Source organism: Nomascus leucogenys, chromosome 17, assembly GCF_006542625.1.
Source record: "Nomascus leucogenys isolate Asia chromosome 17, Asia_NLE_v1, whole genome shotgun sequence".
Classification (NCBI taxonomy): domain Eukaryota; kingdom Metazoa; phylum Chordata; class Mammalia; order Primates; family Hylobatidae; genus Nomascus; species Nomascus leucogenys.
In genome coordinates this window covers 72239893-72265599 of record NC_044397.1, presented here as the reverse complement: position 1 = coordinate 72265599, position 25707 = coordinate 72239893, and the positions used below count along the sequence as shown (strand labels likewise).

Sequence of the window (25707 nt, the reverse complement as noted above, 5' to 3'; positions counted from 1 at the left end):
CTGGGGAGGCCTCAGGAAACTTATAATCATGGCAGAAGGCAAAAGAAAAGCAGGCATGTCTTAACATGGCCAGAGCAGGAGGAAGAGAGTTGGGAGGTGCCACACACTTTTAAAAAAAACAGATCATGAGCACTCTCCCACTATAAAACCAGTACTAATGAGGGATGGTGCTAAACCACTCATGAGAACTCTGCCCCCATGATCCAATCACCTCCCACCAGGCCCTACTTCCAACACTGGGAATTACAATCCGACATGATTTTGGGTGGGGACACAGAGCCAAAACGTATCAATGGCCATGCTCATGTTCCAGCTTCTGTGGTTGTAGGCAATGCTTAGTGTTCCCTGGTGTGCAGCTACATAACTCTAATTTCTGCCTCCATCATCACACAGCAGCTTTAAAAAAAAAAAAAAGAAAAAAGAAATAGAAAAGAAAAAAGTAAGGAAGATAGAGTTGAATTCATGTAAGGCTCAGGTTTTGTCAGTTATAAGTTAATGACAACAGGGCAAAGGAGTTTAAGATATTGCCATGATAGTGGCAGAAGTATTAAGGTGACAGATCTGAGTTGGATGGAGAGATAAGTGAAAAGGTGACTAATGGAACTACTAATGAGAATAAAAAAATTGGCACATTGGGTTTGACTCTCAAACTTTCCAAAGCACTTCGTATTTATCTGCTTTAATCCAACAGTTTTATCACCAACTATACAGCATGTTGCGCTGCACTGCAGGGGGATGCAGCCATTGCCAACACTGATCGTTTTGTAGAAAAGCATGAAGACTAATAATATTCATTTATTTTATCTTTTAGAGATGGGGTCTCAGTCTTGTCACCCAGGATGGAGTGCAGTGGCACAGTCAAGGCTCATTCCAGCCTTGACCTTCCAGGGTTAAGTGATTCTCCCACCACAGCCTCCCTAGTAGCTGGGACTACACACCACGACTAGCTAATTTTATTTTATTTTTTTTGGTAGAGAGGGGGTCTCCCTATGTTGCCCAGGGTGGTCTCAAACTCCTGGGCTCAAACGATCCTCCCACTTAGGCCTCCCAAAGTGCTGGGATTACAGGCATAAGCCACCCTGCCTGGCCAAAACTAGTAATAGTCAATAGAATGATCAGTACAATTAATAAGATCTAGGTACAAGGTAGTAGAAAACGTGAGAAAGGATACTTTTCACCTCATGGTAAGACATGGTCATCAGGAAACATTCTTTAAAAACTGCCTAAATAGCTCTTGAGCCAGCTGCAGGTAAAGTTGGGATGAAGAAACCATTCTGAGTAGCATGAATAGCATAAAAAAGCATAGCAAAAGCCTAATCAGAAGGCTTATGGGAAAACAATGCAAGGTAGGGCTGTAAAGGTAATTTAAAGCCACATTAGAGAGAGCCTTAAATGTGGTAAGGAATCTGGACTTCATTCAGTAGGCAGTGAAGGGGCAGTTCAAGTCTATAAACATGACCAATGATGTGCTCTAAGAAGAAACCATTTTGTTTGGGGTGAGGTTCAGGCATCATCTCAAGCTTCTAAAGATGATGATCAGAATCTGATGATTCTAACATGCCAGCAGGATAGAAAGACACTAGCCTAAGTAAAGCCTATGCATATCTCTCAATCTTTATCAAACAAAATTTGGAAGAAACCACCTATTACTAGCTAAGTTGACCTAGCAAAATCAAAATTTAAAAAGCAGACCATTCCCATAACAAAAGAAAAATAGATATTGAATATATACAATTTATTTAATAAATTAATGTCATTCAAAATACAGTGCCAGAACATGATGCAGTTGAACATGCTAGTAATGTTTGTCATGAAGCACCTGTGCTCATGTTAGATTGGTGGCGCCCCACTACTGCTAGTGGTTCCTGGGATTAATGCCAGAGCAGCGCTAGTTATCTGCTCTTCTGCACAGCTAGTGCAGAATATTCCTGAACAGTTCACCTTACTAATCCTAACCCCCACACGCACACAACAGGTTAAAAAAAACACACTCTGACAGCTAACAGATCTATACACAATCACTCTACAGTAATGCTTGTTATTAAATTAAGATGTAATGACCTGGTTAACCCACTCTAAATCTTGAAGATGGAGAACTACATCAGCAGCAGGTAGTTATATGCATGAGCCAATGTTAACATAATACAGAAAGTGGAAGCTTTTTCTTATTAAAGCTCCACGCAGACCCGCACAATGAGGGGCTGGCAATTCTTACTGCAAGCCCAGCAACTTAAGTCCACACCTGGTAAATGACCAGCTGACTGGAAGACCTGTATTCTAGATAGACAAGTATAAGTTAGTGAAAAGAGAATACATGCACCTAATAGTATAGTTAGACTGATCCTGCAGTCATAGCTTTCCCTGTGTAATACCATAAAATTATGGAAGATCTTCCTCAACTAGAGTATAGGATTTAGACATTTCTATACCAACATGGACATTAGTGTTAAGTGCAGTTGAATTAATTACACTGAAAACTGTATTCCAGGACTTCAGAACAGAAGCACGGGAATGAAACACACATACTAAAATAACCTCAGCACAATTTGTGATATACCACACTAGGAACAGGAAACTACTTTTATAAATGAACTTTTTGAACTGTACATACACAGGGCTAACAATGTTAGATAATCCAGATTCTTATACTCTCATGATTACACATAAAGTTTCTCAATTATTGAATAATCTATTTCATATTATGGAAGCATATCTTTCTGTAAGACTCACTGATATATATTATGCTGATGCAAATATTAAGTAGGGCATAAAAATAAAATTTATCAAAGATAGATTTTTATGTACTCATATTTAGTTCTTTCATAGCCTCTTTTGTTTAGCAAAGAAAATGACAAAGCACATAACTCAGGCGTGCACTCCCTGAACTTCCCCACTATACAGGTGGTAGTGCAACCATTTCTCCATCCAGTTCAAACTCTTCTGTCCCATCCGTTGAAAAAAGATAAGTTGGTGGTTTCCATGGAGACTCTTCAAGGCAGGATGGATAGAGTTTCCCCACAGTGCATCGAAAATCTCTCCCCAAGTCCCACAGTACACGTTCAGATATATGCTGCCGCAGAGACCACCGGTCAAGTTCCAGGTCATATTGGTAGGTGACATATTTAGCTCGCTCATTTAAGTGGGTTTCTCGCATAAACACACACAGAGAATTTGAGATCACAACAGCTCTAACACAGGGGTCAGAGTACCTCTTAGCAGGGATGTTGGCTGCCATTTTCCACTCATTTTTATTCACATCATAAATTTCCACAGTTACTGAAGACCCATCTACAGTGCCAGAGGGGAGTCTTATGCCGGAATTGGTAGCAATATGCAACCCTCCAATATAGAAAATTTTATCACCAAAAGCTGCAGCTGAAGCAAAGGACCTACTAGTCTGTCTCATGGCCATTTCTACCCATGAGTCAGACCTTGGAAAATAACAGTACATGAGGTTCAGTGTCATCACATAAATGCAGTCATGAACCACAACTGCTGCACTCCATTGCCAAGCACAAGGTAAAGGGCTTACCATCGTCCACTCATCTTTCTCAGTGTCGTATCTTTCTACGGTCCTCCGATTAAGTTCTCCACCTACGCTATCTCCTCCAATTGCATAGATATAGCCTTCACAGCAAACCAAAGATGGCTTTATGCGGACAAAAAGCATTGGGGTCTTTGGAAACCAGGTATTTTGCTGTGCATCAAACCAATAAAAGCAATTCACAGTTCTGAAGGCAGTCTGAAGTTTGCTTGTTTTACTGTGATTTGTTTTTGTGTTTTTCAGAGGAACTTGACCCCCTGCTATGTAGATATCATTATCAGGAGTTACAACGGTCCCAACCTTATGCAGATCAGCTGGTGGGCTACATAACTTGTAAACTTTCTCTGCTTGGGGGCTGTAACAGACAGAAGAGTAAAGACTACAAGGATTTTCTGAAGATGCTTCAATGAAAATCATCATTTCCTCTTTAGTCATCCCAAGTCTTGGTTTGAAAAACTTGGGCATGGACTTATACAGACCTTGAACCACCACTGACTTATCATTGGGTGGCAGACCTTGAAACCAAGCTCTCTGTGTTACTTCTGAAAGTGCATCAATTCTGATTTGGCTAAGAACAGAAGACAAATACTGGGATCGTGATTCTGTGTTATACTCTAGCCACAGCATAGCAGCTTCTCGAACGGTTTCTTCCTTTTCTACATTTAAATTGTCACTACTGAGAATATCTATCAGTAGGTCATGTGACAGCTGCATGAACGCATCCTGATGATACACAGCAGTGAACTTGTGCTCCACCATCCTTTTAGCACTCTGTTTTAATTCCTCACAACTGAAGAGATCAGCAAAACTCAACAATCGTACACAATTCTCTGCATTTATTTTTTTAATTAAATATTCTCGACAACGTTGTAACACATCTTCTACCTAGAATGAGAAGGAAAAAAAAACAGGCTGATAGGGCCAGGACAGACACATTTTACTTTTACGTAAGACACGTAAGTACATTAATCAGATGCCCATAGTGTAATTTTTATTTTCAGATACACACATCTGGGCTAAGAGATAAGGTCTTCTGGTAGTAATAAACTCAGAAGACTATATAATTTTGCAGAAATTTTTCCTGCTCAGTGGCCTACTTAACTGTTCTATTTAGGAACCGGTAATACAATAAATAAGCTCTTAAAAAACAAAACAGCCTTAAGGAACAGGTAAGGAAATTCATACATTAGTCATACTTTCCTAGACTTTATATGTAATTGAGAGAACTATACGAAAAAATGTAAATAAATCATAGTATAGAGAAAATTATTGTTGTTGAATAACTGGATTCTGGTTTCCTCAATTTGGACAATACAGTTACATAAAACCAGAAAATCACACACAATGAGTAAGAGTAGTTATTTGCCATTCTTATCTAAAGAGGTAAGATATCAAAGCAACCCAAAGTAGACTTACATGCAGTTACAAATTACCTACATTTAAATGACCCATCTTAGCCACTGTAAGCTTCCTAGATTTGTTTTTTCTTAAGAAGGTAGATCTCAGTTGAATCAGATGTGCTACCTACTATATTTATTCAGCATCACAGTGATTAACTAGAAACTGTTTACACTGAGAAGTCAGGTTGCTTAGATTTAAAACTTAATTGGCCAACTGGTACCTGGAAACTACTTATTAGGAAAGAAGCTTCACATCTCTGAACTTCAATTATCTCTTATATAAAATGGGGAAATAATGATTATCTCCCTCAAATGAGCCTGTAAGGATCAGATGAGAATATACATAAAGTATTAGTACAGCATCTGGTACTGAAACACATGATCATTTCATGTGGTTGATAGTGAAAGTCATATTGGTAGTCACAGAATGCCCCATCTCAGGCTTGCCAGGGCAACACAGTCTAAAAGGCAGAGTCCTGTTTTGCATTTGAGCAAGCAGATGTAGTATACGCTTTTAGTTAAGATGGCAGAAAAAAAAATGTGAGGAACAGCATCAATATTTACAGTAACAAAGTATTCTGGAATCAGATTTTCTTAAAATTCCTTAATGCCTTAGTAATTCTGAGAAATGCCTGCTTTTAAAAGAAGGACCAACAAAAAATTAGCTGGGTGTGCTGGTGCATGCCTATAATCCCAGCACTTTGGGATTATAGGGAGGAGGATTACTTGAGCCCAGCAATTCGAGACTGCAGTGAGCCATCACCATGCCACTGCACTCCCGCCTGGGCAACAGAACAAGACATGTCTCTAAAAATAAAAAGTAATGACAACTTGCAAGCTATATAAAGACAGTGCTTACAGTAAGCATTTCTCCCGTTCAAGTTTGGAATTACTAGCACACCAGCAAGCTACCCCAGCCTCAGTTTCCCCAGAGTTGTGGGTAGAGTAGAACACTAACAATAAGGTTAGTGTAATAAGGAGTAAAGGTTGGCCAGGTGTTGTAACTCTCACCTTTAATCCTAGCACGCTGGGAGGCCTAGGTGAGAGGACTGCCTGAGCTCAAGAGTTTGAGACTAGCCTGGGCAACGTAAGACCTTGTCTCTACAAAAAATCAAATAATTAGCCAAGTGTGGTGATGCACGTCTATAGACCCAGCTACTCAGGAGGCTGAGGCTGGGGGATGACTTAAGCCCAGGAGAGGCTTAAGAGGCTGCAGTGAGCCGTGATCTCACCACTGCGCTGCAGCCTGGACAACAGAGCGAGACCCTGTCACACAAAAAGTTGAGTATCCCTAATTCAAAAATTCAAAATCCAAAATGCTCCAAAATCTGAAATATTTTGAGTGCTGACATGACACTCAAAGGAAATACTCAAGGGAGCACTTCAGAGTCTAGATTTTTTAGATTAGGGATGCTGAACTAGTAAATATAATGCAAATATCCTAAAATCTGAAAAAATCTGAAATCTGAAACTGGCTGAACTGGATTTCTGGTCCCAATCATTTTGGATAAAGGGTACTCAACCTATGGAAGATTAAAAAGGAAGGAGACTACATAAAGCATGAACTGAGTTCTGCTTTCCAGAATTATACCCAGGTGTTTGCATTCAACCAGTGTTATGCATATTCATTCAGTGCATATTTATTAAGTATTTAACAAATATCATGAACAGTGCTCTCCAAATTTAACCTTTGGTCTAAAGGTTCTCCGTCTGAAGAAACTTTGTGAAATACAGTGTTATTCCAAAACAGGAGATGAAATAAAGAAAAAAACTCTTATATTCCTCTTAAAATTTAAAAAGGGAACATGATGGGGAAATAAAGAGTAAAACAGTTTGTCATACATAAATATATCAACCATCACTTGTTTTGTTTAAATACTTCTCCTTAATTGCTCAATATGGTCACATAGCCATTATAAATATTTATCATAATTTCCACAAGTTTTCTGTGAAAAGTAGTATCATGAAAAATTAGTATATGTAAGCTCTAAGCAAAAAAAAAAAAAAAAAAAAAAAAAATTGAAACACTTAAATTCAATAAACACTGTTAAAAATTACTTTAATTTGGCTGAGAGTGGTGGCTCATGCCTGTAATCCCAGCACTTTGGGAGGCCAACGCAGGTGGATCATTCGAGGGCAGGAGTTCCAGACTGGCCTGGCCAACGTGGCGAATCCCCATCTCAACTAAAAATACAAAAATTAGCCGGGCATGGTGGTACATGCCTGTAATCCCAGCTATTCGGGAGGCTGAGGCAGGAGAATTACCAGAACCCAGGAGACAGAGGTTGTTGTGAGCCAAGATTGTGCCATTGCACTCCTGCGTGGGCAACAAGAGTGAAACTACGTCTTAGAAAAAAAGTTACTTTAACTTGAAATCAAAATTCTCAGGTATGTTAGGCAGTAAAACACACGAAACCAGTATAAAATTTTCACCTATCTCTTTTATTAACAGATATACATTCCCATCACAAAACTACTTAGTTTACTCGGTAATCAAATCCTATTGTTTTTCTCTTACACATTTTGTAAAAAGAAAAAAACCTTTTACCTTCTAAAATACGTAATAAGAAAATTACATAGATAAAAGACATTACTGGGCCAGGCATGGTGGTTCATACCTGTAATCCCAGGGCTTTGAGAAGCCAATGCAGGAGGATTGCTTGAGCCTGGGATTTTGAGACCAGCCTGGGCAACACAGTGAGATCCTGTCTCTACAAAAAATAAAAATATTGGCCGGGAGCGGTGCTTCACGCCTGTAATCCCAGCACTTTGGGAGGCCAAGGCGGGTGGATCACGAGGTCAGGAAATCGAGACGTTTCTGGCTAACACGGTGAAACCCCATCTCTACTAAAAATACAAAAAATTAGCCAGGGGTGGTGGCGGGCACCTGTAGTCCCAGCTACTCGTGAGGCTGAGGCAGGAGAATGGCATGAACCCAGAGGCAGAGCTTGCATCTGAGCCGAGATCGCGCCACTAGACTCCAGCCTGGGCGACAGAGTGATACTCCGTCTCAAAAAAATAAATAAATATAAATAAATAAATAAATAAATAAATAAATAAAAATAGTAGCTGGGAATGGTGGTGTGCAGCTTTAGTCATCCCAGCTACTCAGGAGGCTGAAGCAGGAGGATCACCTGAGCCCATGAGTTCAAGGCTTCAGTGAACCATGACTGCACCAATGCACTCCAGCCTGGGTGACCGAACGAGACCCCGTCTCAAAAACAAATAAAAAAGGTTTAACAATGTTTCCTCACAAAATAAACCACATAATAAACCAATAAGCCACAACTCATGTATGTAACTGAGGAAAAAAATGCTTACCTGTAGGCTGGGCAAGGTGGCTCACGCCTGTAATCCCAGCACTTTGGGAGGCCAAGGTAGGTGGATATGAGGTCAGGAGATCAAAACCAGCCTGACCAACATGGTGAAACCCCATAATAAAAATACAAAAATTAGCGCCTGTAATCCCAGCTACTCAGGAGGCTGAGGCAGGAGAATCACTTGAACCTGGGAGGCAGAGGTTGCAGTGAGCCAAGATCGCGCCACTGCACTCCAGCCTGGGCAACAGAGAGAGACTCTGTCTAAAAATATATATATATATGCTTACCTGTAGGAAGCAAGCTGTTTCATAAAGCTGTTCTACAGTGCTGTCATTCATTGCCAAGTTACCCGTGTATGCGTAAGTTATTATTATCTGTAAGGTGGCAGCATCTACATTCCTCAGGTGTACATGGGTTTGTTTGCTTTCACTTAGTCCACTCATAAACATGGCCCTACAGGGGAGATGGAGAAAACAAAGTTGTAAAGGTTTTGTGCAAAACAAATGTAGAGCTGAAAAGAACAATTAGATAACAAGAGGTGTTTATTTAGGGTATTTACTTATAAGTGAAACTTTTTTTTTTTGAGACAGGGTCTTGCTCTGTCCCCCAGGCTGGAGTGCAGTGGTGCGATCACGGCTCACAGCAGCCTCGACCTTCTGTGCTCAAGCGATTCTCCTCAGTCTCCCAAGGAGCTGGGACTACAGGCATGCACCACCACACCCAGCTTTTTTTTTTTTTTTATTTTTAGTAGAGACAAGGCCTCCCTATGTTGCCCAGGCTGGTCTCCAACTCCTGAGCTCAAGCAATCTTCCTGCTTCAGCCTCTAAAAGTGCTCGGATTACAGGCATGAGCCACTGTGCCTAGCCAATGAAATTTCTGAGGGAGAAAGATAAGAATAAAATCCAGTCCCAAATATATACCAGACTATTCCACCATGCCATTTTCAGTGAAAATCTCAAAATTCTATTCACTTCTTATATTCATACCATGAAATAATACTCAGCAATAAAAAGGAACTAAGAATTAATATATACTTTAACATAAATGAACCTGAAAACATTATGCTCAGTGAAAGAAGCCACATACAAAAACCACATAGTGTATGAGTCCATTTATATAAAACATCTAAAAAAGGAAAATATAGAGACAGAAGGTAGATTAGTAGTTACTTAGAACTGTAAGAATGGGGTTTGTGTCTATAAATAGACACAAAGTGATGAAAATGCTCTAAATTTAGATTGTGGAAATGGTTGTATAACTCTGTAAATATACTAAAATTCATTTAATTATACACTTAAAATGGGTAGATTTTGTGGTATGTAAATTACATCTCAATAAAGCTGTTAAAAATTCATTTACTCAAACAATTCTCTAAAAATATGCAGGACACTTTCCTAAAAATTTATTATATACAGGAAATCATGATGGAAAGGCAATTGGCATCATAGAGAATACAAAGCAGAATGCCCATATATAGGTAAGAGATGAAAATAGGAGAGGAAAGCTTCTGCATGTAGCGGTCAACAGTGAGTGTCACAACAGTCACTAACTTGGGCCCCTCAGGGACAGATATGAAGAAGCCATTCAAAATGGATAAAACGGGGTAGAACATAAGAAGCAATTGTTCAAGGGGCATAACTTGAACATACGGGCTCATGCAGGAAACCAGAAAATGAATTGGAAAGATGAAGAGCAGTCAGATCACAGAGGGCCTCTAAATGAGACAAGAAGAGTCTGAGCTTTTCCTTGTAGATAGTGGGGAAAACCAAAGGGTTTCAAGTCTGAATTTAGCACGACAAAATGTAAGTGATAAATGTAGGATGAATACTCTAAGCTGACAGACTATAAGAGCTAAAGGCTAGAGACAGGAAAACTGCCTATCAGGCTATGACAATAACATACCTAAGAGGTAAGAAACTGAGTTATATTGGCAGAAATGAATACAAAAACCACTATAGCTGGGTGCTTGGTGGCTCACGCTTGTAATCCCAGCATTTTGGGAGGCCGAGGTGGGCAGATCATCTGAGGCCAGGAGCTCGAGACTAGCCTGGCCAACATGGTGAAACCCTGTCTCCACTAAAAAATACAAAAATTAGCTGGGCGTGGTGGCAGGTGCCTGTAATCCCAGCTACTCAGGAGGCTGAGGCAGGAGAATCACTTGAACCCGGGAGGCAGAGGTTGCAGTGAGCCAAGATCGAGCCACTGCACTCCAACCTGGGTGACAAAACTGAAACTCTACCTCAAAAAGGAACAAACAAACAAAACCCACTATAAAGAGCCAATAGGATCTGGTGATTTTCTTTTTTTCTTTTTTTGAGACAGAGTCTCACCCTGTTGCCCAGGCTGGAGTGCAGTGGTGGTATCTCAGTTTATTGCAACACCCAACTCCCAGGTTCAAGCAATTCTCCTACTTCAGCATCCCGAGTAGCTGGGATTACAGGCGCCCGCCACCATGCCCGGCTAATTTTTTGTATTTTTAGTAGAGACAGGGTTTCACCGTGTTAGCCAGGATGGTTTCAATCTCCTGACCTCGTGATCCGCCCGCCTCGGCCTCCCAAAGTGCTGGGATTACAGGCATGTGCCAGCACTCCCGACCAGAAACAGCAAATACTTAATTTCATAATACTGTAACAGGCTGAAGTACCACAACAGAAGAAGTGCTGAGTAATTCTCAAGCAATTCTCTCATTTTGGGTCTAAAATGAACTATAAATGTTACCAAGAAATATTAAAACTATTATTCAGAGGTACCTACTAATTATTGGTGGGATAGACAGAAGTGGTAACTCAAACCACAAAGGAAGAATGTATTTAGTTCAGAAGGCAAAATCTCTAACAGCAGATGTATAGGAGCATTACATGTAAAGATCTTGAAATCTACAATTCTGCCAGCAGAATCTAGTTGAAGAACACTTGGGAAAAGCTCAAATTATATCCTGTGGATATGAAACTGTCCCAGGCACAAGATTTTAATGATGGGTGGCTTCAACCCCAAACACATATTGAACTATTTTATTTATTTAGTAAATATCTGATTTCTTTTAGGGATAATACACAGTTGTCCCTTGGTATCTGTGGGGGACTGATTGGTTAAGAAACTTCCCAGACTTGGCCGGGTACAGTGGTCACGCCTGTAATCCCAGCACTTTGGGAGGCCGAGGTGGGTGGATCACTTGAGATCAGGAGTTTGAGACCAATGTGGCCAACATGGTGAAACCCCGTCTCTACTAAAAATACAAAAAAATTAACCGGGCATGGTGGTGTGTGCCTGTAATCCCAGCTACTTGTGAGGCTGAGGCACAAGAATCGCTTGAACCTGGGAGGCAGAGGTTGCAGTGAGTCAAGATAGCACCACTGCACTCCAGCCTGGGTGACAGAGTGAGACTGTCTTTAAAAAAAAAAAAAAAAAAAAAATTGTAGGCATAGCAAAGGCAACAACTGGTATTTGAGCCTTAGCTTCTGCAATCATCATGGGATGTGTTAGGGAATGTGAAGTTTCGGTATCTTCATACAAAGTAAGTCAGCCCTGAAAGGTCAAATGAAATCTGTCCTGTCTATAGCTGCCATTAAAGAACAGCAGAACAGGCGGTGTGCGGTGGCTAATGCCTGTAATCCCAGCACTTCCGGAGGCCAAGGCGCACGGATCACAAGGTCAAGAGTTTGAGACCAGCCTGACCAACATGGTGAAACCCCATCTCTACTAAGATTACAAAAATTAGCCCAGGCGTGGTGGTGCGCGCCTGTAATCCCAGCTACTTGGGAGGCTGAGGCAGGAGAATCACTTGAACCTGAGAGGCAGAGGTTGCAGTGAGCCGAGATCACGCCACTGCACTGCACTCCAGCCTGGAAAACAGAGCGAGATCATCTCAAAAAAACAAACACACAAACAAACAAACAAAACAAAACAAAACAGCAGGACCAAACTCACTGATGATTGCTGCTTATGGCTGTTAATATTTGTAGTAGAAATATACTGGTCCACATTTAATTCACCTTTATTGGCCCTGTCCCTTTCAAATATTAAGTCAAAATTACCTAAAAGCAAAGAACAAATAAAGCAACTTCTATGCCTTGGCTTCTATTCTGCTCAGGAAACGTACAACAAAGAGGCAAAAGATCATAAAAATGTAAAGTTAAGCTTTATGTATTTGTTATTAGCAAAGAGTAACTAAATTAACTTCTACATTCAGAGGCATAGAGAACACCAATGCTACTAGTTATTAAATATTTAAATCTGGCAAAGAGTCTAGTTAGTATAAAGAAATATCACAAATGGTAATAGTAAAGAGAAAAAATATATTTTGTAAAGAAAACTCTTAACCTATCTAACAGCACCAATTTTTACCCTCTAAAAATTACTATTTGAGCCTATAACTTGTCAGTTTAAAAACAGAGATCACTGTTTTCTAAAGGTAGCATTTTAAAATCTCAAAGTGTAAATTATCCCATTTTTCTTTCTCTTTTAATGGAAAAAGAATATTCTAAACCTTTCTGCCTTCCCAACATTAAAACTTTACCTTAGTTAATTGCAACATTTCTTGTATTTAAACCTTTATAAAACTTCTTTCATGTGTCCCTTACACATGCAAGAATGAGATTTGCCAAGTACTACATCATCTGAATAGAAACCTTAAGCAAAACTTAAAAACAAAAATTGAGATGTGGCTTTTTAAAAAATTAAATAACATTTCAAAGAATTTCTATTTAAAACATTAAAAGTACTTACCTGAAATAAGAGCTACATGTTGCAAGAACCATCTTATGACAAGGGAATTCAGTGCCCTCCACAATTAACACTATGTCAGTAAACAACTGCTGTTCATAAAACAGTTTCAACTGTTCCAACAAGGACACAGCATATTCAGTATTGATCTGCCTCTCGTCTTGAGTGGACATGACTGTATTCCATTAATATCTCCAGGAACAGATTAGAAAAGTCCGTCTTACTGATGGAAGGTCAAGTGAATACTTCAGAAATAAAGGAGAAACTACTTGCTGTTATCTGCAGCATTCAGTACCAAGACTGACACATTCACTAATGAGTAATATCTTGTTACAGACTTAGAATCACTCCTAGGTCATCCTGTGTTAATTAGGTTCTTCAGAGTTTTTCAACACAGTCTGCAGACATTGTGCTCAAATCTGCAATTGCACAGCTCATGAGTGAAAGAGAAAAATACACGAGGTAGATTTTGTGGCAACATCCTATGTTCAGTGGATCCTGTGGAGTAACTAAAAAGAAAAAAAGTTCAGTTGTAGTATCTAGGCCAGTACAGTTTTAGAATATAACGTTTAAAATGGCAGCCTTAAATATAAATCATATTTATTTCAAGTTCAACTTTAGACATTACCATAAAAGTGAAACATGATAAAAATGAAGATTCTTAGTCTACATTTAAAATTTAAAAACAAGAAAATTACCAGTTGTAATTTCAAGTTAACTTTTGCCTTCTATACAAAATATAACTGTCACAGAAAATAACGAACACATGAATAAGTACACATTTTTAAAGCTCTTTCAAAATAGGTAACTTAAATTACCAAAGCCAGATCTCTTAGTTATTTGTCTGGTGGCAACAAATGATCATAATATTTAAGAAAAAATATTTTTATTAAAAAAACAAAAAACCTGCTATCTTACATAGAGATTTCTCATTCTCTGAATATATTTTAAACACGTTCACAAAGTCTTCACATTTAATTTAAACTATATGGTAAAGAGATTCAAACTGTTTATTTTCAAATTTGCCATTCAATTCAGTAAGAGAAGTATATGTAATTTGTCTCTTTGTAGAGTGGTTCTTTCCTAGGAATCTTTACGAATAAAAGTATATAATTTTACTTAAAAAAAAAAAGCATAAAATGTAATGGATATATGTTCCTACCCAGAAAACTCCATACACAAATATGAATGTTCTCCAAATTAATATGTAAGTTTAATACAAATCCAATCTAAATCCTATTTTCAAGGGGTTTATCTGGAAGAATGCACAAAGGTTGCTAAGATATTTGAGGGGAGGAAGGGCAAGTTTTTAATGATTTTTATGAAAATATTAAATGTATTATAAAACTCCCATAAAACCAAGTACACATAAGAAACTAGAGATGATTGGCCAGGCACGGTGGTTCACACCTGTAATCCCAGCACTTTGGTAGGCCGAGGCAGGCAGATCACAAGGTCAGGAGCTCGAGACCATCCTGACCAACACGGTGAAATCCTGTCTCTATTAAAAATACAAAAATTAGCTGGCCGTGGTAGTGCATGCCTGTAATCCCAGCTACTCAGGAGGCTGAGGCAGGGGAATGGCTTGAACCCGGGAGGTGGAGATTACAGTGAGCCAAGATCGCACCACTGCACTCCGGCCTGGGCGACAGAGCAAGACACCATCTCAAAAAAAAAAAAAGAAATTTGATATGATAAAGATAAATATGGCATTTCAAACTAGGAAGAATGGTTTATTTCAACAAATAATGTTGGAAGTGGCTAAATGCTCAAGGCGGGGGGACCTAGGCTTTAGTCATACCGCATACCATTCATCAAAAAAAAAAAACAAAATTCCAGCTGAATAAAAATTTAATTTGGAATTCAGTATTCACAACACATGGCAAAGGAATTACAAATCAGGAAAAGAGGAAAATCCCAAATAGAATGCTACTAATATGTTAACTATAAAAACTGCCACCTCTTTTTTCACCAACTGTTAAGATGACCGTTAGTTACCATAATAAGAAATGACTCCATCATTAGAATCACTGATATTTTTCCTCACAAAATACCATCCATTATGTCAAAGAGAATCACATATACTTCCTGACAAACTATACTATTACAGTAACTGCTAACTTGATATACAGTCAAGTTTCCAGCCAAGTTAACTTTGAAAGTAACTAAAACAGGTGCAAAGGCAGAGTGAGACTCTGGGTCATTTAAGGTAAGAACTCTGCTCTTCCAGAACAGCATGTTACACTATAAATCTGAGTTCTACTACTATTATCACTAAGGCAAATAATACTTAAAATCACTGACTATTTCCACACATTAATAATGCAGTAAGGCATAGTGTTGTTGAGGGTGTGGAAAAACAAGCATTCTTACACAGAGGAGTAAGTTGATACATACCCACAATCCCTTATTCAAAACTCTTGACACAAGACACACTCCAGAATTTACACTTTTCCAGATTTTATAGAGGTATTGTGACCCATGTACCCTACATTATAAAACCCTCTCAAGAAGTCTCAAGTAGCAATGGATAATCAAACACATTATCTTTGCTGAAGCAACTATGAATGGTGTGAAAAATAAAGACTATATACAGCCTCACGTTACTTCAGGTCAGGTTTTACTAGCAAAGAGTTTTTTTTTTTTTTTAACAACTTGATTTTTCAGAGCTTTTTGAATTTCAGAATTGCAAGTATTAATCATACTTGGCACTGGAAATGCTTAATACCAATCTACTAATCCTACTTCTAGAAATATATTTTACAGAAATACATGCATTAATAAAGTAAAAGTCCTAATCCCAGTAGCTGGACTCAAAATTGTCCCCATCCATGTTTAAACAAGGTGACAGCAACTGGTGGCCAGGGCCAAGACAGACTTAAATCATGCCGCTAGACCCCAGAATTTCTTGCAGGCTAGCGGTACAGGCTCACTCTGGTCATTTCATTAACCATATAATATGATTTTCTGCAATGATTTTGGGGAGGCCTCATTTATGACTGGGTTTTGCTAGGTTTGATTTTTTATCGTATCCATGAAACCATATTAAAACAATTGAATGCTTCTAAAAAAGTACAAAGTCATTATACTCATTAACACAGCTTTATTAGATTCCCCTATTTCCCACTCTTCTTTTGTAATACAGGATATGTTTTCTTCCTGGACAGGCAGCCTACGTAAAAGTTACCTTAAAATAGGCAGAAAAAGTAAGTCATTCAGATATGACACTAAGTAAATAAACAAGTACAATTAAAAATAAAATTAAGGTCAAGAGTGGTGGCTCATGCCTGGAATCCCAGCACTTTGGGAGGCTGAGGTCGGTGGATCACTTGAGATCAGGAGTTCAAGACCGGCCTGGCCAACATGGTGAAACCCCATCTCTACTAAAAACACAAAAAAATTAGCTGGACATGGTAGCACGTGCTGTAATCCCAGCTACGCAGGAAGCTGAGGCCAGGGAATCACTTGAACCTGGGAGACAGAGGTTGCAGTGAGCTGAGATCGTGCCACTGCACTCCAGCTTGAGTGACAGAGCGAGACTCCGTCTCAACAACAAAACAAAAACAAAAACAAAAACAAAAAATAATAAATAAAATTAAGTATCTCACCCGTCTGGGAGCATGGACTTCCAAAGGTATTAACTAAAAATGTGAAAGCTTGGCCAGGTGTGGTAACTCACACCTGTAATCCCAGCACTTTGGGAGGCCTAGGAGGGCAGATCACTTGAGGCTTGAGGCCTGGAGTTCAAGACCAGCCTGACCAACATGGCAAAACCTTGTCTCTACTAAAAATACAAAAATTAGCCGGGTATGGTGGCACATGCCTGTAATACTAGCTACTCTGGAGGCTGAGGCTGCTTCAAGATGAGAATCACTTGAACCCAGGAGGTGGAGGTTGCAGTGAACTGAGATCACACCACTGCATTCCAGCCTGGGCAACCCAGCAAGACTGTGTCTCACAAAAATAAAAATAAAAATGTGAAAATCTGCAAAGTTTAGGATGATCAACCAACAATCTTCAAATGCCCACAACACAAACATTTTCTGTAAAAGACTCCTTCCCTCCTAAAAACAAAACTTGAACCCAATACCCTAAATCCTCTGAAGTAATTCAGTATGTACTATATTAATTACCAGCTGATGTGACATATTTTACAAATTTTCTCTTTTCAATAATTACATTTTGTATATCATTCTATATCTAAAATCAGCTTCAAAACGTCACAGACCTTGTCATCTGTAGAAGCCAGCTTCCCCAGATTAGTTCTCAGGTATCAAGGAAACTGTTGACTTAATTTTCTTTTCTGAATGAATGGCTACATTTAATTCCACAAATGTTTATTGAATACTAAGTGCCAATCATTGCACTTTACATACTTGGATTGAGAGAAGCCAAACACTAAAGCTCCAAAATACCAAGGGCTTTTACTCTTACTACAGATTACAGCCACAGCTACAGCTGTCATTCAAAAACATGGTGTTTTAAAAACCAGCTATTCTAGACAAACTCAAAAGCCAAGAAGCAAGCAAATGAGTGAAGCAAGCTGGGTATATGAAACATTTTTCTTGAAATGTAGCTATCTTGATCTTTTACTTTCAAACTTTTAATAGAGACATGAGTTCAAGAAATTTTACTCTTTACCATAAGAAAAACTGTAGTACAGGTAAAATGAGCAAAGGTATCTGGTGCTCAGCCCTACTACCAACAGTGGATCACACAGGAGGAAGGAAAAACTTATTGAAGACCTATTTAAATCTTCTGGATTTTATTAATATATGCAATGATTACCTGATTTTTACAAAATAAACTTTTGGCCAGGTGTGGTGGCTCATGCCTGTACTCCCAGCACCTTGGGAGGCCAAGGCGAGAGGGTACCTTAAGGCCAGGAGTTCAAGGCTGCAGTGAGCTATGATCATGCCACTGCACTCCAGCCTGGGCAACAGCAAGATCCTGCCTCTAAAATTTTTAATTAAAAAAAAAAAAAAAAGGCTGGGCACAGTGGTTCATGCCTGTAATCCCAGCACTTTGGGAGGCTGAGGTGGGCGGGTCACCTGAGGTCAGGAGATTGAGACCATCCTGGCCAACATGGTGAAACCCCGTCTCTACTAATACAAAAATTAGCCTGGTGTGATGGTGTGTGCCTGTAATCCCTGCTACTCGGGAGGCTGAGGCAGGAGAATCGCTTGAACCCAGGAGGGGGAGGTTGCAGTGAGCCGAGATCGCACCACTGCACTCCAGCCTGGGCAACAAGAGAGACTCCGTCTCAAAAAAATAAAATAAAAATAGTAATAATAATAAAACTTCAAAAGGTACACTACTCTCTCTTCTCATAACAAAGACAAAATATTTTAGGCTTTGGGAGCCATAAGGTCTCTATCCCAAAGATTTAAGTCTTGCTGCAGCCTGGAAGCAGCCAAAGACAATATGGAAACAAATGTTACTTCAATAAAACTTTGTTTACAAGAGCAGGTTACAGGCCACATTTACCAATCTCTGCTTTATTTTAAAAAATTTATATCTCTTTTATATACGTGTGTGTGTGTATATATATACACATACACACACACACTCACACACACACAAATTTTAATTTTTTTTTTAAGAGACAGGATTGCACTATGTTGCCCAGGCTGGTCTTGAACTCCTACGTTCAAGCGATCCACCTGCTTGGCCTCCCAAAGTGCCGGGATTACAGGCATGAACCGCCGCACCTGGCCTTACACTGCTTCTTGATGAAATATTTAGTCAGTGACTAAAATACGTACCTCAAGTTGTTTCTGCAAGAATAATGTTTCTCTTCAGATCACAAAAACAAGGAAAAGCACAAACTTTAAATTCCTGAACGCTGAATTAAATATAATTCTTAATCTAATTTATATATATTCCACTTTTCTTCTCAACCAAAATATTCTAACATCTTTTACCTAGTCACACAACTGCTTTCCCCAGTTCCTGCTAGTTCCGTGGACTTCTGAAACACGTTCTTAATCTCGTGTGAGTACCTTTAATTAAGGTTTAAAAAAAAAAAAAAAAAAGACATCTCTCCCCAAGATAATCTGCCAAAAAAAAAAAACCCATACTGAGAAAAAGCTATTCAAAAACACTTAAATTACTTTGGGAAATCCCTGTTACATGCCACAATTCCTGGTATCAGGTGCTTCCAGATTAGTAAGAAAGTCCTATATTCTAACACTGATTATTAGAATATATTCCATGGTAAAAAATGCTAACCAGCATAGGAATTAAATTGGAGTCATGCAAACACAATATAATGAAATTCACAATCTTAATAAAGTGCAATGTACTTTGGCATAAAAAGCGTACATATTCTTACTCCTTCTTTTAAGTCCTGGGCTTAATTCAGTGTTTTTGACTGATTTGCTTGATCACAGAGAATGGCAAAGATAAGGATAAAATGTTATACACAGGATGAAATCCTCTCCTCCACTGTCTACACACTTCTTTTTTTTTTTAAGATGGAGTCTCACTCTGTTGCCCAGGCTGAAGTGCAATGGCGTGATCTAGGCTCACTGCCACCTCCGCCTCTCGGGTTCAAGCAGTTCTCCTGCCTCAGCCTCCTAAATAGCTGGGATTACAGGCATGCACCACCATGTCCAACTAATTTTTCACATTTTTAGTAGAGATGGGGTTTCACCACGTTGGCCAAGCTGGTCTCAAACTCTTGACCTCAGGTGATCTGCCCGCCTCGGCCTCCCAAAATGCTGGGATTATAGGCATGAGCCACCACGTCCGGCCTCTACCCACTGACTTTCTACGAATTATTACAGGACAAAGTCCTATTTATTTTTAAATCTGAAGACTTCCTACAGAAGTCAAAAATTTATAAATTGATTGAAAACAAATGCTTCTAATACATTTCTCTAGGATGTCCAAGTCTCTGAGGTTCTGAGTGAATTCTACCACATGAAGTTTCGAAACATTGTTACTAAGTGACTGTCAGGATTAAATCAGTTAGCAATCAATAGTAACATACACAGTTCTACTTAAAAATCTGAAACTCTTCCCACAAAAAAATATTTCTAGAGATGACTTAAAGTATTGGGAGGATATGCACAGGTTATCAAAAATACTATGGCATTTTATATCAGAGACCTGAGTGTCCTTGGATTTTCATATCCCAAGGGGACCTAGGAACTAATCTCCCACTGAAACCGAGACAACTGTGTTTCTATTCAACAAATTTAAGTTGGTTGTCTGAATTCCTCACTTAACTTTCCTATAAAATAACAGTATTAAAAAGGTGTTTAACTCCTCACTGTACAGCAAAATATGCCCAAAAGTATATCAGCAAAGAAAATTTACACAACTACTACTTTAATACTCACAAAGAGATAACAGTGACAGTGAAATTGTTTTACAGATTGATTATTAATATTAAAGGATAAGGAACCAAGATTAAAAGTATGAAATGTTGAAATTTTAAAAAGTCCCAAATACTTTTAAAGATTTCAGAGGTTGACAGCAGTGTTTTGGCTTTTTTGGGGGAGGCAGTGAGGGGGGATAGATGTCTAATTTCACTTTGAAACCAAGTTTTCATTCCTAGAGGTGTGTACTTTGTAGCATCCTCCCACTGAGTAGCCTGGAAACACAAAGAGAAACAAAGCAAACTTTTCCAATGTTAACCGGGCAGAATATAGAGACTGAGGAACCAATAAAGGATTAAAGAACTATTGAATGTGATAAAGAAACCAATCAGCAATTAACTGAGCTGTGGATGAAAAAGGAAGAAAGGATAAAAAGATGGGAAGGAGGCTGCTAGCAAGGCCTGCTACAGTAAGCACAGTAGTAGGTACAAAGTTTCCATTGGACAGGAGGAATAAGTTTTAGTGATCTGTTACACAGCATGGTGATGATCGCAGTTAACAATAATATACTGCATATTTCAAAACTGCTAAAGATTCTAAATGTTCTAACCACAAAAAAAAAAGTAGATGAGGTGACAGACGTAAATTGCCTGATTTAATCATTCCTCAATGTGTACATAGATTGAAACATCACATTGCAGCCCACAAATACATACAATTATTTGCCAACTAAAAATAAAATAAATAGTAGGAACGAAGGAGTGATAGGTCTCCCTCTAGGAAGGGCAGTGCAGCTATAAATCATTTACCTGTAGGAAGCACATTCAAATTGTACATTACTAACTTAGGGAGTGCTGCATCTCCCAATGCTACAAATGTCAATAGAGAAGATAAAAATTTTTGTTGGAAAAGATCCAAGGCATTCTCCATGGAGGTCAACCGTTGAAAAATAATTGAGTACAAACCCAAACTACTTGGGTTAAAGCCCCAGTTCTGCAACTTAATAGCTGTGTGGCCCTTTTTAAGTTATATTCTCTATGCCTCAGTTTGCTCATCTATAAAATGGAGTTAAAAGTAGAACTCTCTTCTCAATGAATTGTTCTAGGATTACATTTCATACTTGGTTCAGTACGTGACACATAGCACTACTACATAGATATTCGAAATTATTTTTATTAACCCACCCACTGGTGAAGCTTTTGTAGCACTTTCCCAACTCCTGGATTCCCCACCTACACCAGGTACAAAGATTCCAATTTCAAGGTCTCAGCACTCCAAATACAGTTCTCTTTTTTCATTCTGTCTAAACATAAGAGAAATCCAATGTTTTTAGAGAATATTGGGACTTTTTTGCAAACATTTGACACTTGAAATCTTAATTCAGTGTTCTAAAATATTAAGATAATTTTTCCTTTTTTTTCCTTTTCTCACACAATTCATTTTGATGGTACAAATAATGAAACAAACTAGTGCTTTAAAAAAGACTAATCTTGAGGAGGCTAATGTCAGTGTAAAAAACTAAATGAGAGTCCAGAAAGGCACCAGTCATAAAACAAGCCTTCCTTTATTTCAATGAGATAGTTTTCTCCTTAGGAAGGACAAGAGATGGGTGCTAGAAACAGTTTGCTTTCAAGTTATCAAAACAACCATGACAGTTGAGAATGTCTGGAAAAGACCATTTGTTTTTTAGATTGTCAACTGCTACACAAACAGAATTTTCTGGAGTTGTGACAGGCATCAATTAAAAAACAAATCAAAAAAACCAAAAAACCAAAAAAACAAAAACCTGGCCTTTAGAAGAATCTATCAAGTTTTAAAAATTTCAGCATACTTGCAGTGAGCCGAGATGGCACCACTGCACTCTAGCCTGGGCGACAGAGCGAGACTCCGTCTCAAAAAAAAAAAAAAAAAAAAAAAAAAAAAATTTCGGCATAGCTTCCCCTACTCTAGTCACATTCAGAGCTTAGGTCTCTTCTCTCTTTCCAACCATACTGATACATGACGTGGCTCCATCAGGTTAATTATGCTCAGCACCCTAAGTAAATTCAGGTCACAAGTATAAGCTGTACTATATTATGATTAACAAGTTATCTCACTTTTAAAAAATTAAACAAGAACATAAAGGCAATGCCACCTGTGATACAATAATTATATAAGTATAGTACGTCCTTTTATTTTGGATATCACTTTTCCTTTTTCCTCTCAGCTCTGTGCAGTGACTTAAGCAAGCTAGGGAAAGGTGGCCAGGCGCAACGGCTCACGCCAGTAAATCCCAGCACTTTGGGAGGCCGAGGCGGGTGGATCACAAGGTCAGGAGATCGAGACCATCCTGGCTAACACGGTGAAAACCCATCTCTACTAAAAATCCAAAAAAATTAGCCGGGCGCGGTGGCGGGCGCCTGTAGTTCCACCTACTCGGGAGGCTGAGGCAGGAGAATGGCGTGAACCCGGGAGGCGGAGCTTGCAGCGAGCGAAGATCGCACCACCGCACTCCAGCCTGGGCGACAGAGCAAGACTCTGTCTCTTTTAAAAAAAAAAAAAAAAAAAAAAAATTACTTGAGATCGGCCGTACGCGGTAGCTCACGCCTGTAATCCCAACACTTTGGAAGGCTGAGGCGAGGGGATCGCGAGGTCAGGAGTTCGAGACCAGCCTGACCAACATGGTGAAACCTCATCTCTACTAAAAATGCAAAAATTAGCCAGGCCTGGTGGCGCGCGCCTGTAATCCCAGCTACTCAGGAGGCTGAGGCAGGAGAATCACTTGAACCCTGAAGACGGAGGTTGCAGTGAGCTGAGATCGTGACACTGCACTCCAGCCTGAGTGACAGAGTGAGACTGTGTCAAAAAAAAAAAAAATTACTTGAGATCAACCTGTCATTTCTAATACTGAGTTATTTAAGTATCACTTGGTCCATTCAAACTCTACAAAACTGAAAACATTAAGCTAACAAAGGACTTTGAAAATTTCACTCATATTTTACGACAGCAGGACCAACCCTTTTTCCTGGCCTTACTTGTCTTAGGAATGTGGGCAAAGAGAACAGGGGAAGGGGGACTCTTTTCTAAATGTGTAACATCTTTGGAAAAACCAATGTTATCATTTGGCTTTTAAGACTGCATTCAAGTTTCTAGGAATTGACCTTGCACATTCAATGTTCAATGTTTAGGAATGAAAAGCTCAATATTTCTACCACCCAGAAGAAAATCTATGGAGTAGCATGGACATATGTACCGATTCCTTCCCATCTCCTTACATGCCCTGTGAATAACATAAGTTAACAGATTTTATAATGCTTCTTATGAGAACAAAAAGGGAAGTCGAATTATAGCACTCATAGTCTTCCTACAAAACTACGTGCAAAGAAAACACCACTTTGTGGAAACGTGTGGACTACAGAGCATGCTCAACAGAAAGGCCACAGCACTCCAGAGTTACTGACAGAAGACAACCTCTTGAGGATTCCAGGCCCCAACCTAAAAGGGCTTCAATAAGCACTAAGCCAACAGAAGATCAAAGTGAAGAAGTAAGCTTAACATTAGTTATCAGCCAGATGGAAAGAATAGCAAAATTCCACATCATCGAGATTAGAAAACAACCGACTGGCTTTTCGATTTACTTTAGGTCAGAAAAAAAAGTCCTTATCAAAGGTTAACCAAACTAAGGCATTCACAATCACAAGAGATCTAAGACCCATACTACTCAAATTCGGCAAAAATGTACAACTCAGAGGGAAGGGGGGGAAGATCCCTGTTAATTAGTTGCCTCGATAAAAGAAAACATTATTTTGGTCAGTGCACAGCGTTGATACGGTTTCGTTTCTGAATGCCTGAATGCTCAGTGAGCCCGACGTACAGATTCATGTATAAACAACACGTGACCAGTCCTGTCCCCTACGTCTTCATAAGGCTAATTGACACAGAAGATAGTTCACACAAACATACCCTTTTAAAGTTCATTTTGTATTTTGAATTCTTTTCCTATTTTCACTGGAAGGGGTCACCGTGGTAGCCCGTGGAATGGACACTCCTCTACCTTTTGAAGCAAGTAAAGAGTTCTTAGATAGCTAAGCCCAAGGGAAAAAAAAGATCTTAACTCAAAATAACCACCCCACATCAAACTAAGCGATTTTTCTATTCCCCGGTTTTTCAATTCGTAGGGAGAGGTGGTCGAATTCAATGAAGTTAAAGATTTCACAAAGTAAACACGTACACAATTTTCCGTTTCAAAGGGCAGTTTCTGCCTTCTTTTTTTAAGTCGATATAGACCATAACAGGAGCTCTGTTCGTCTAGACCTCTTGGTTAGTTCAGATGTACAGGAGGAGGAAATACAGAAGGAAGGGGGTGTCCTCCTTCGGCCCACCATGTCGCGAACACGTCGCGAGTCTTTAAGGGAAACAGCTTTATTTCGATAAGGGCGGGCGCGAGCCGAGGCCAAGGCGCCGCCCGGGAGCCCCGCGGCCGCCGAGGCGCCCGGTGCCGGAGCCGGAAACGCCCAGCGAGCGGCGCACCGGGCCGCCCCTTTCCCGTGGACCGGCCCGGAGCTCGGCCGCCCTGGGGCCGCCGCGGGGTGCGGAGGGCGGCGCCGGCCGCCCGCGCCCCTCCCCCGCCCGTGGCGGAAGCGTCTCCGGTTTGAAAGATGCCGCGGCCGCCGCCTCCCACCCGCCGAGCCACAAAGGGCCGAACCCCCTCCCGCCACAGCCCTCCTCCCCGGCCCCTCCACAGGTCGCCACGGGCTCCAGCCCGCCCGGCGCTACCATCGCCTGCTCACCCGCGTCCCTCGGTCCCGAGGGGTGAGATCCGGTCCAGCCGGTGGCCCCGTCCACACTGAGCCCCTCCGGCGCGGCGGCGGGGGCGTGGCCCTCCCGCCGCGGCCTCGGCCGGGGTCTCGCCTCCGCCTCCGGCCGAGGAAGGCTGGCGCCGCCGCCTCTTCCTTCCGGTTTCCCCTCGCACCCTCCCTCGCTCGGTCCGTCCAGCGCGGAAAGCAGCGTCCTCTGCGGGCGCCGCCGCACGCTCCTCAGGGCCCGACCACCGCCAGACTCCTCCCCCGGGAGCCGCGCCGCCCGCCCGCACCGCCTCGTCAGCCCGGGGCCGCGAGACGCCGGGCCCGCCGCTCCCGCCCCGCCCCCGCCGCGCGCTCTCGCCCCCGCCCGCGGCCCGGGAACGCGCGGGCAGTGGACCGTTGGCCAGCCTGCGGCGCCCGCCCTCGCCACGCCGCCCTCCTGCCTCGCGCGCGCGCCTGTCGGCACCAGCGGTAGTTTTGCAGTTTCCCGGGTCCTCGCGACCGTCCCCCGCCCCTCCCTTACTCTAGCTGCCCCCGCCCTTCTCCTCTGCCGGATAACACCGGAAAGCCAAAACAATTGGGGCCGCGCAGGCGCGAAAAAGGAAACGGAAAGAG

The 25707-nt window shown here is 40.6% G+C and overlaps 1 protein-coding gene across 4 annotated transcripts; it reads right to left on the bottom strand.

Moving 5' to 3' along the window:
- Window positions 1-1718: 1718 nt before the first annotated feature.
- Window positions 1719-25397, bottom strand: KBTBD2 (kelch repeat and BTB domain containing 2). 4 transcript variants are annotated; one of them, XM_030796329.1, is made up of 5 exons: window positions 25081-25333; window positions 24254-24375; window positions 12990-13495; window positions 8552-8717; window positions 1719-4429 (listed from the first exon to the last, which is right to left on the bottom strand). In XM_030796329.1, exons 3-5 carry the CDS (start codon window positions 13157-13159, stop codon window positions 2894-2896), a joined length of 1872 nt encoding a protein of 623 aa, XP_030652189.1. In that variant the 5' UTR covers window positions 13160-13495; window positions 24254-24375; window positions 25081-25333; the 3' UTR covers window positions 1719-2893. The 4 variants fall into 4 exon arrangements, with proteins under 4 accessions (XP_030652189.1, XP_030652187.1, XP_030652190.1 ...); XM_030796327.1 differs by lacking the exon at window positions 24254-24375 and having other exon boundaries at window positions 25081-25397; XM_030796330.1 differs by lacking the exons at window positions 24254-24375; window positions 25081-25333 and adding an exon at window positions 21496-21781.
- Between the last annotated feature and the right edge of the window lie 310 nt (window positions 25398-25707).

Excerpts from the sequence above, each read along its gene's own strand:
- KBTBD2 (XM_030796327.1), bottom strand. The coding sequence starts at position 13,159 with ATGTCCACTCAAGACGAGAGGCAGATCAATACTGAATATGCTGTGTCC. Across the intron at positions 8,718-12,989 it reads ACATGTAGCTCTTATTTCAG|GGCCATGTTTATGAGTGGAC; the intron begins GTAAGTACTTTT and ends TCTCCCCTGTAG. Across the intron at positions 4,430-8,551 it reads AAACAGCTTGCTTCCTACAG|GTAGAAGATGTGTTACAACG; the intron begins GTAAGCATATAT and ends TTCTCATTCTAG.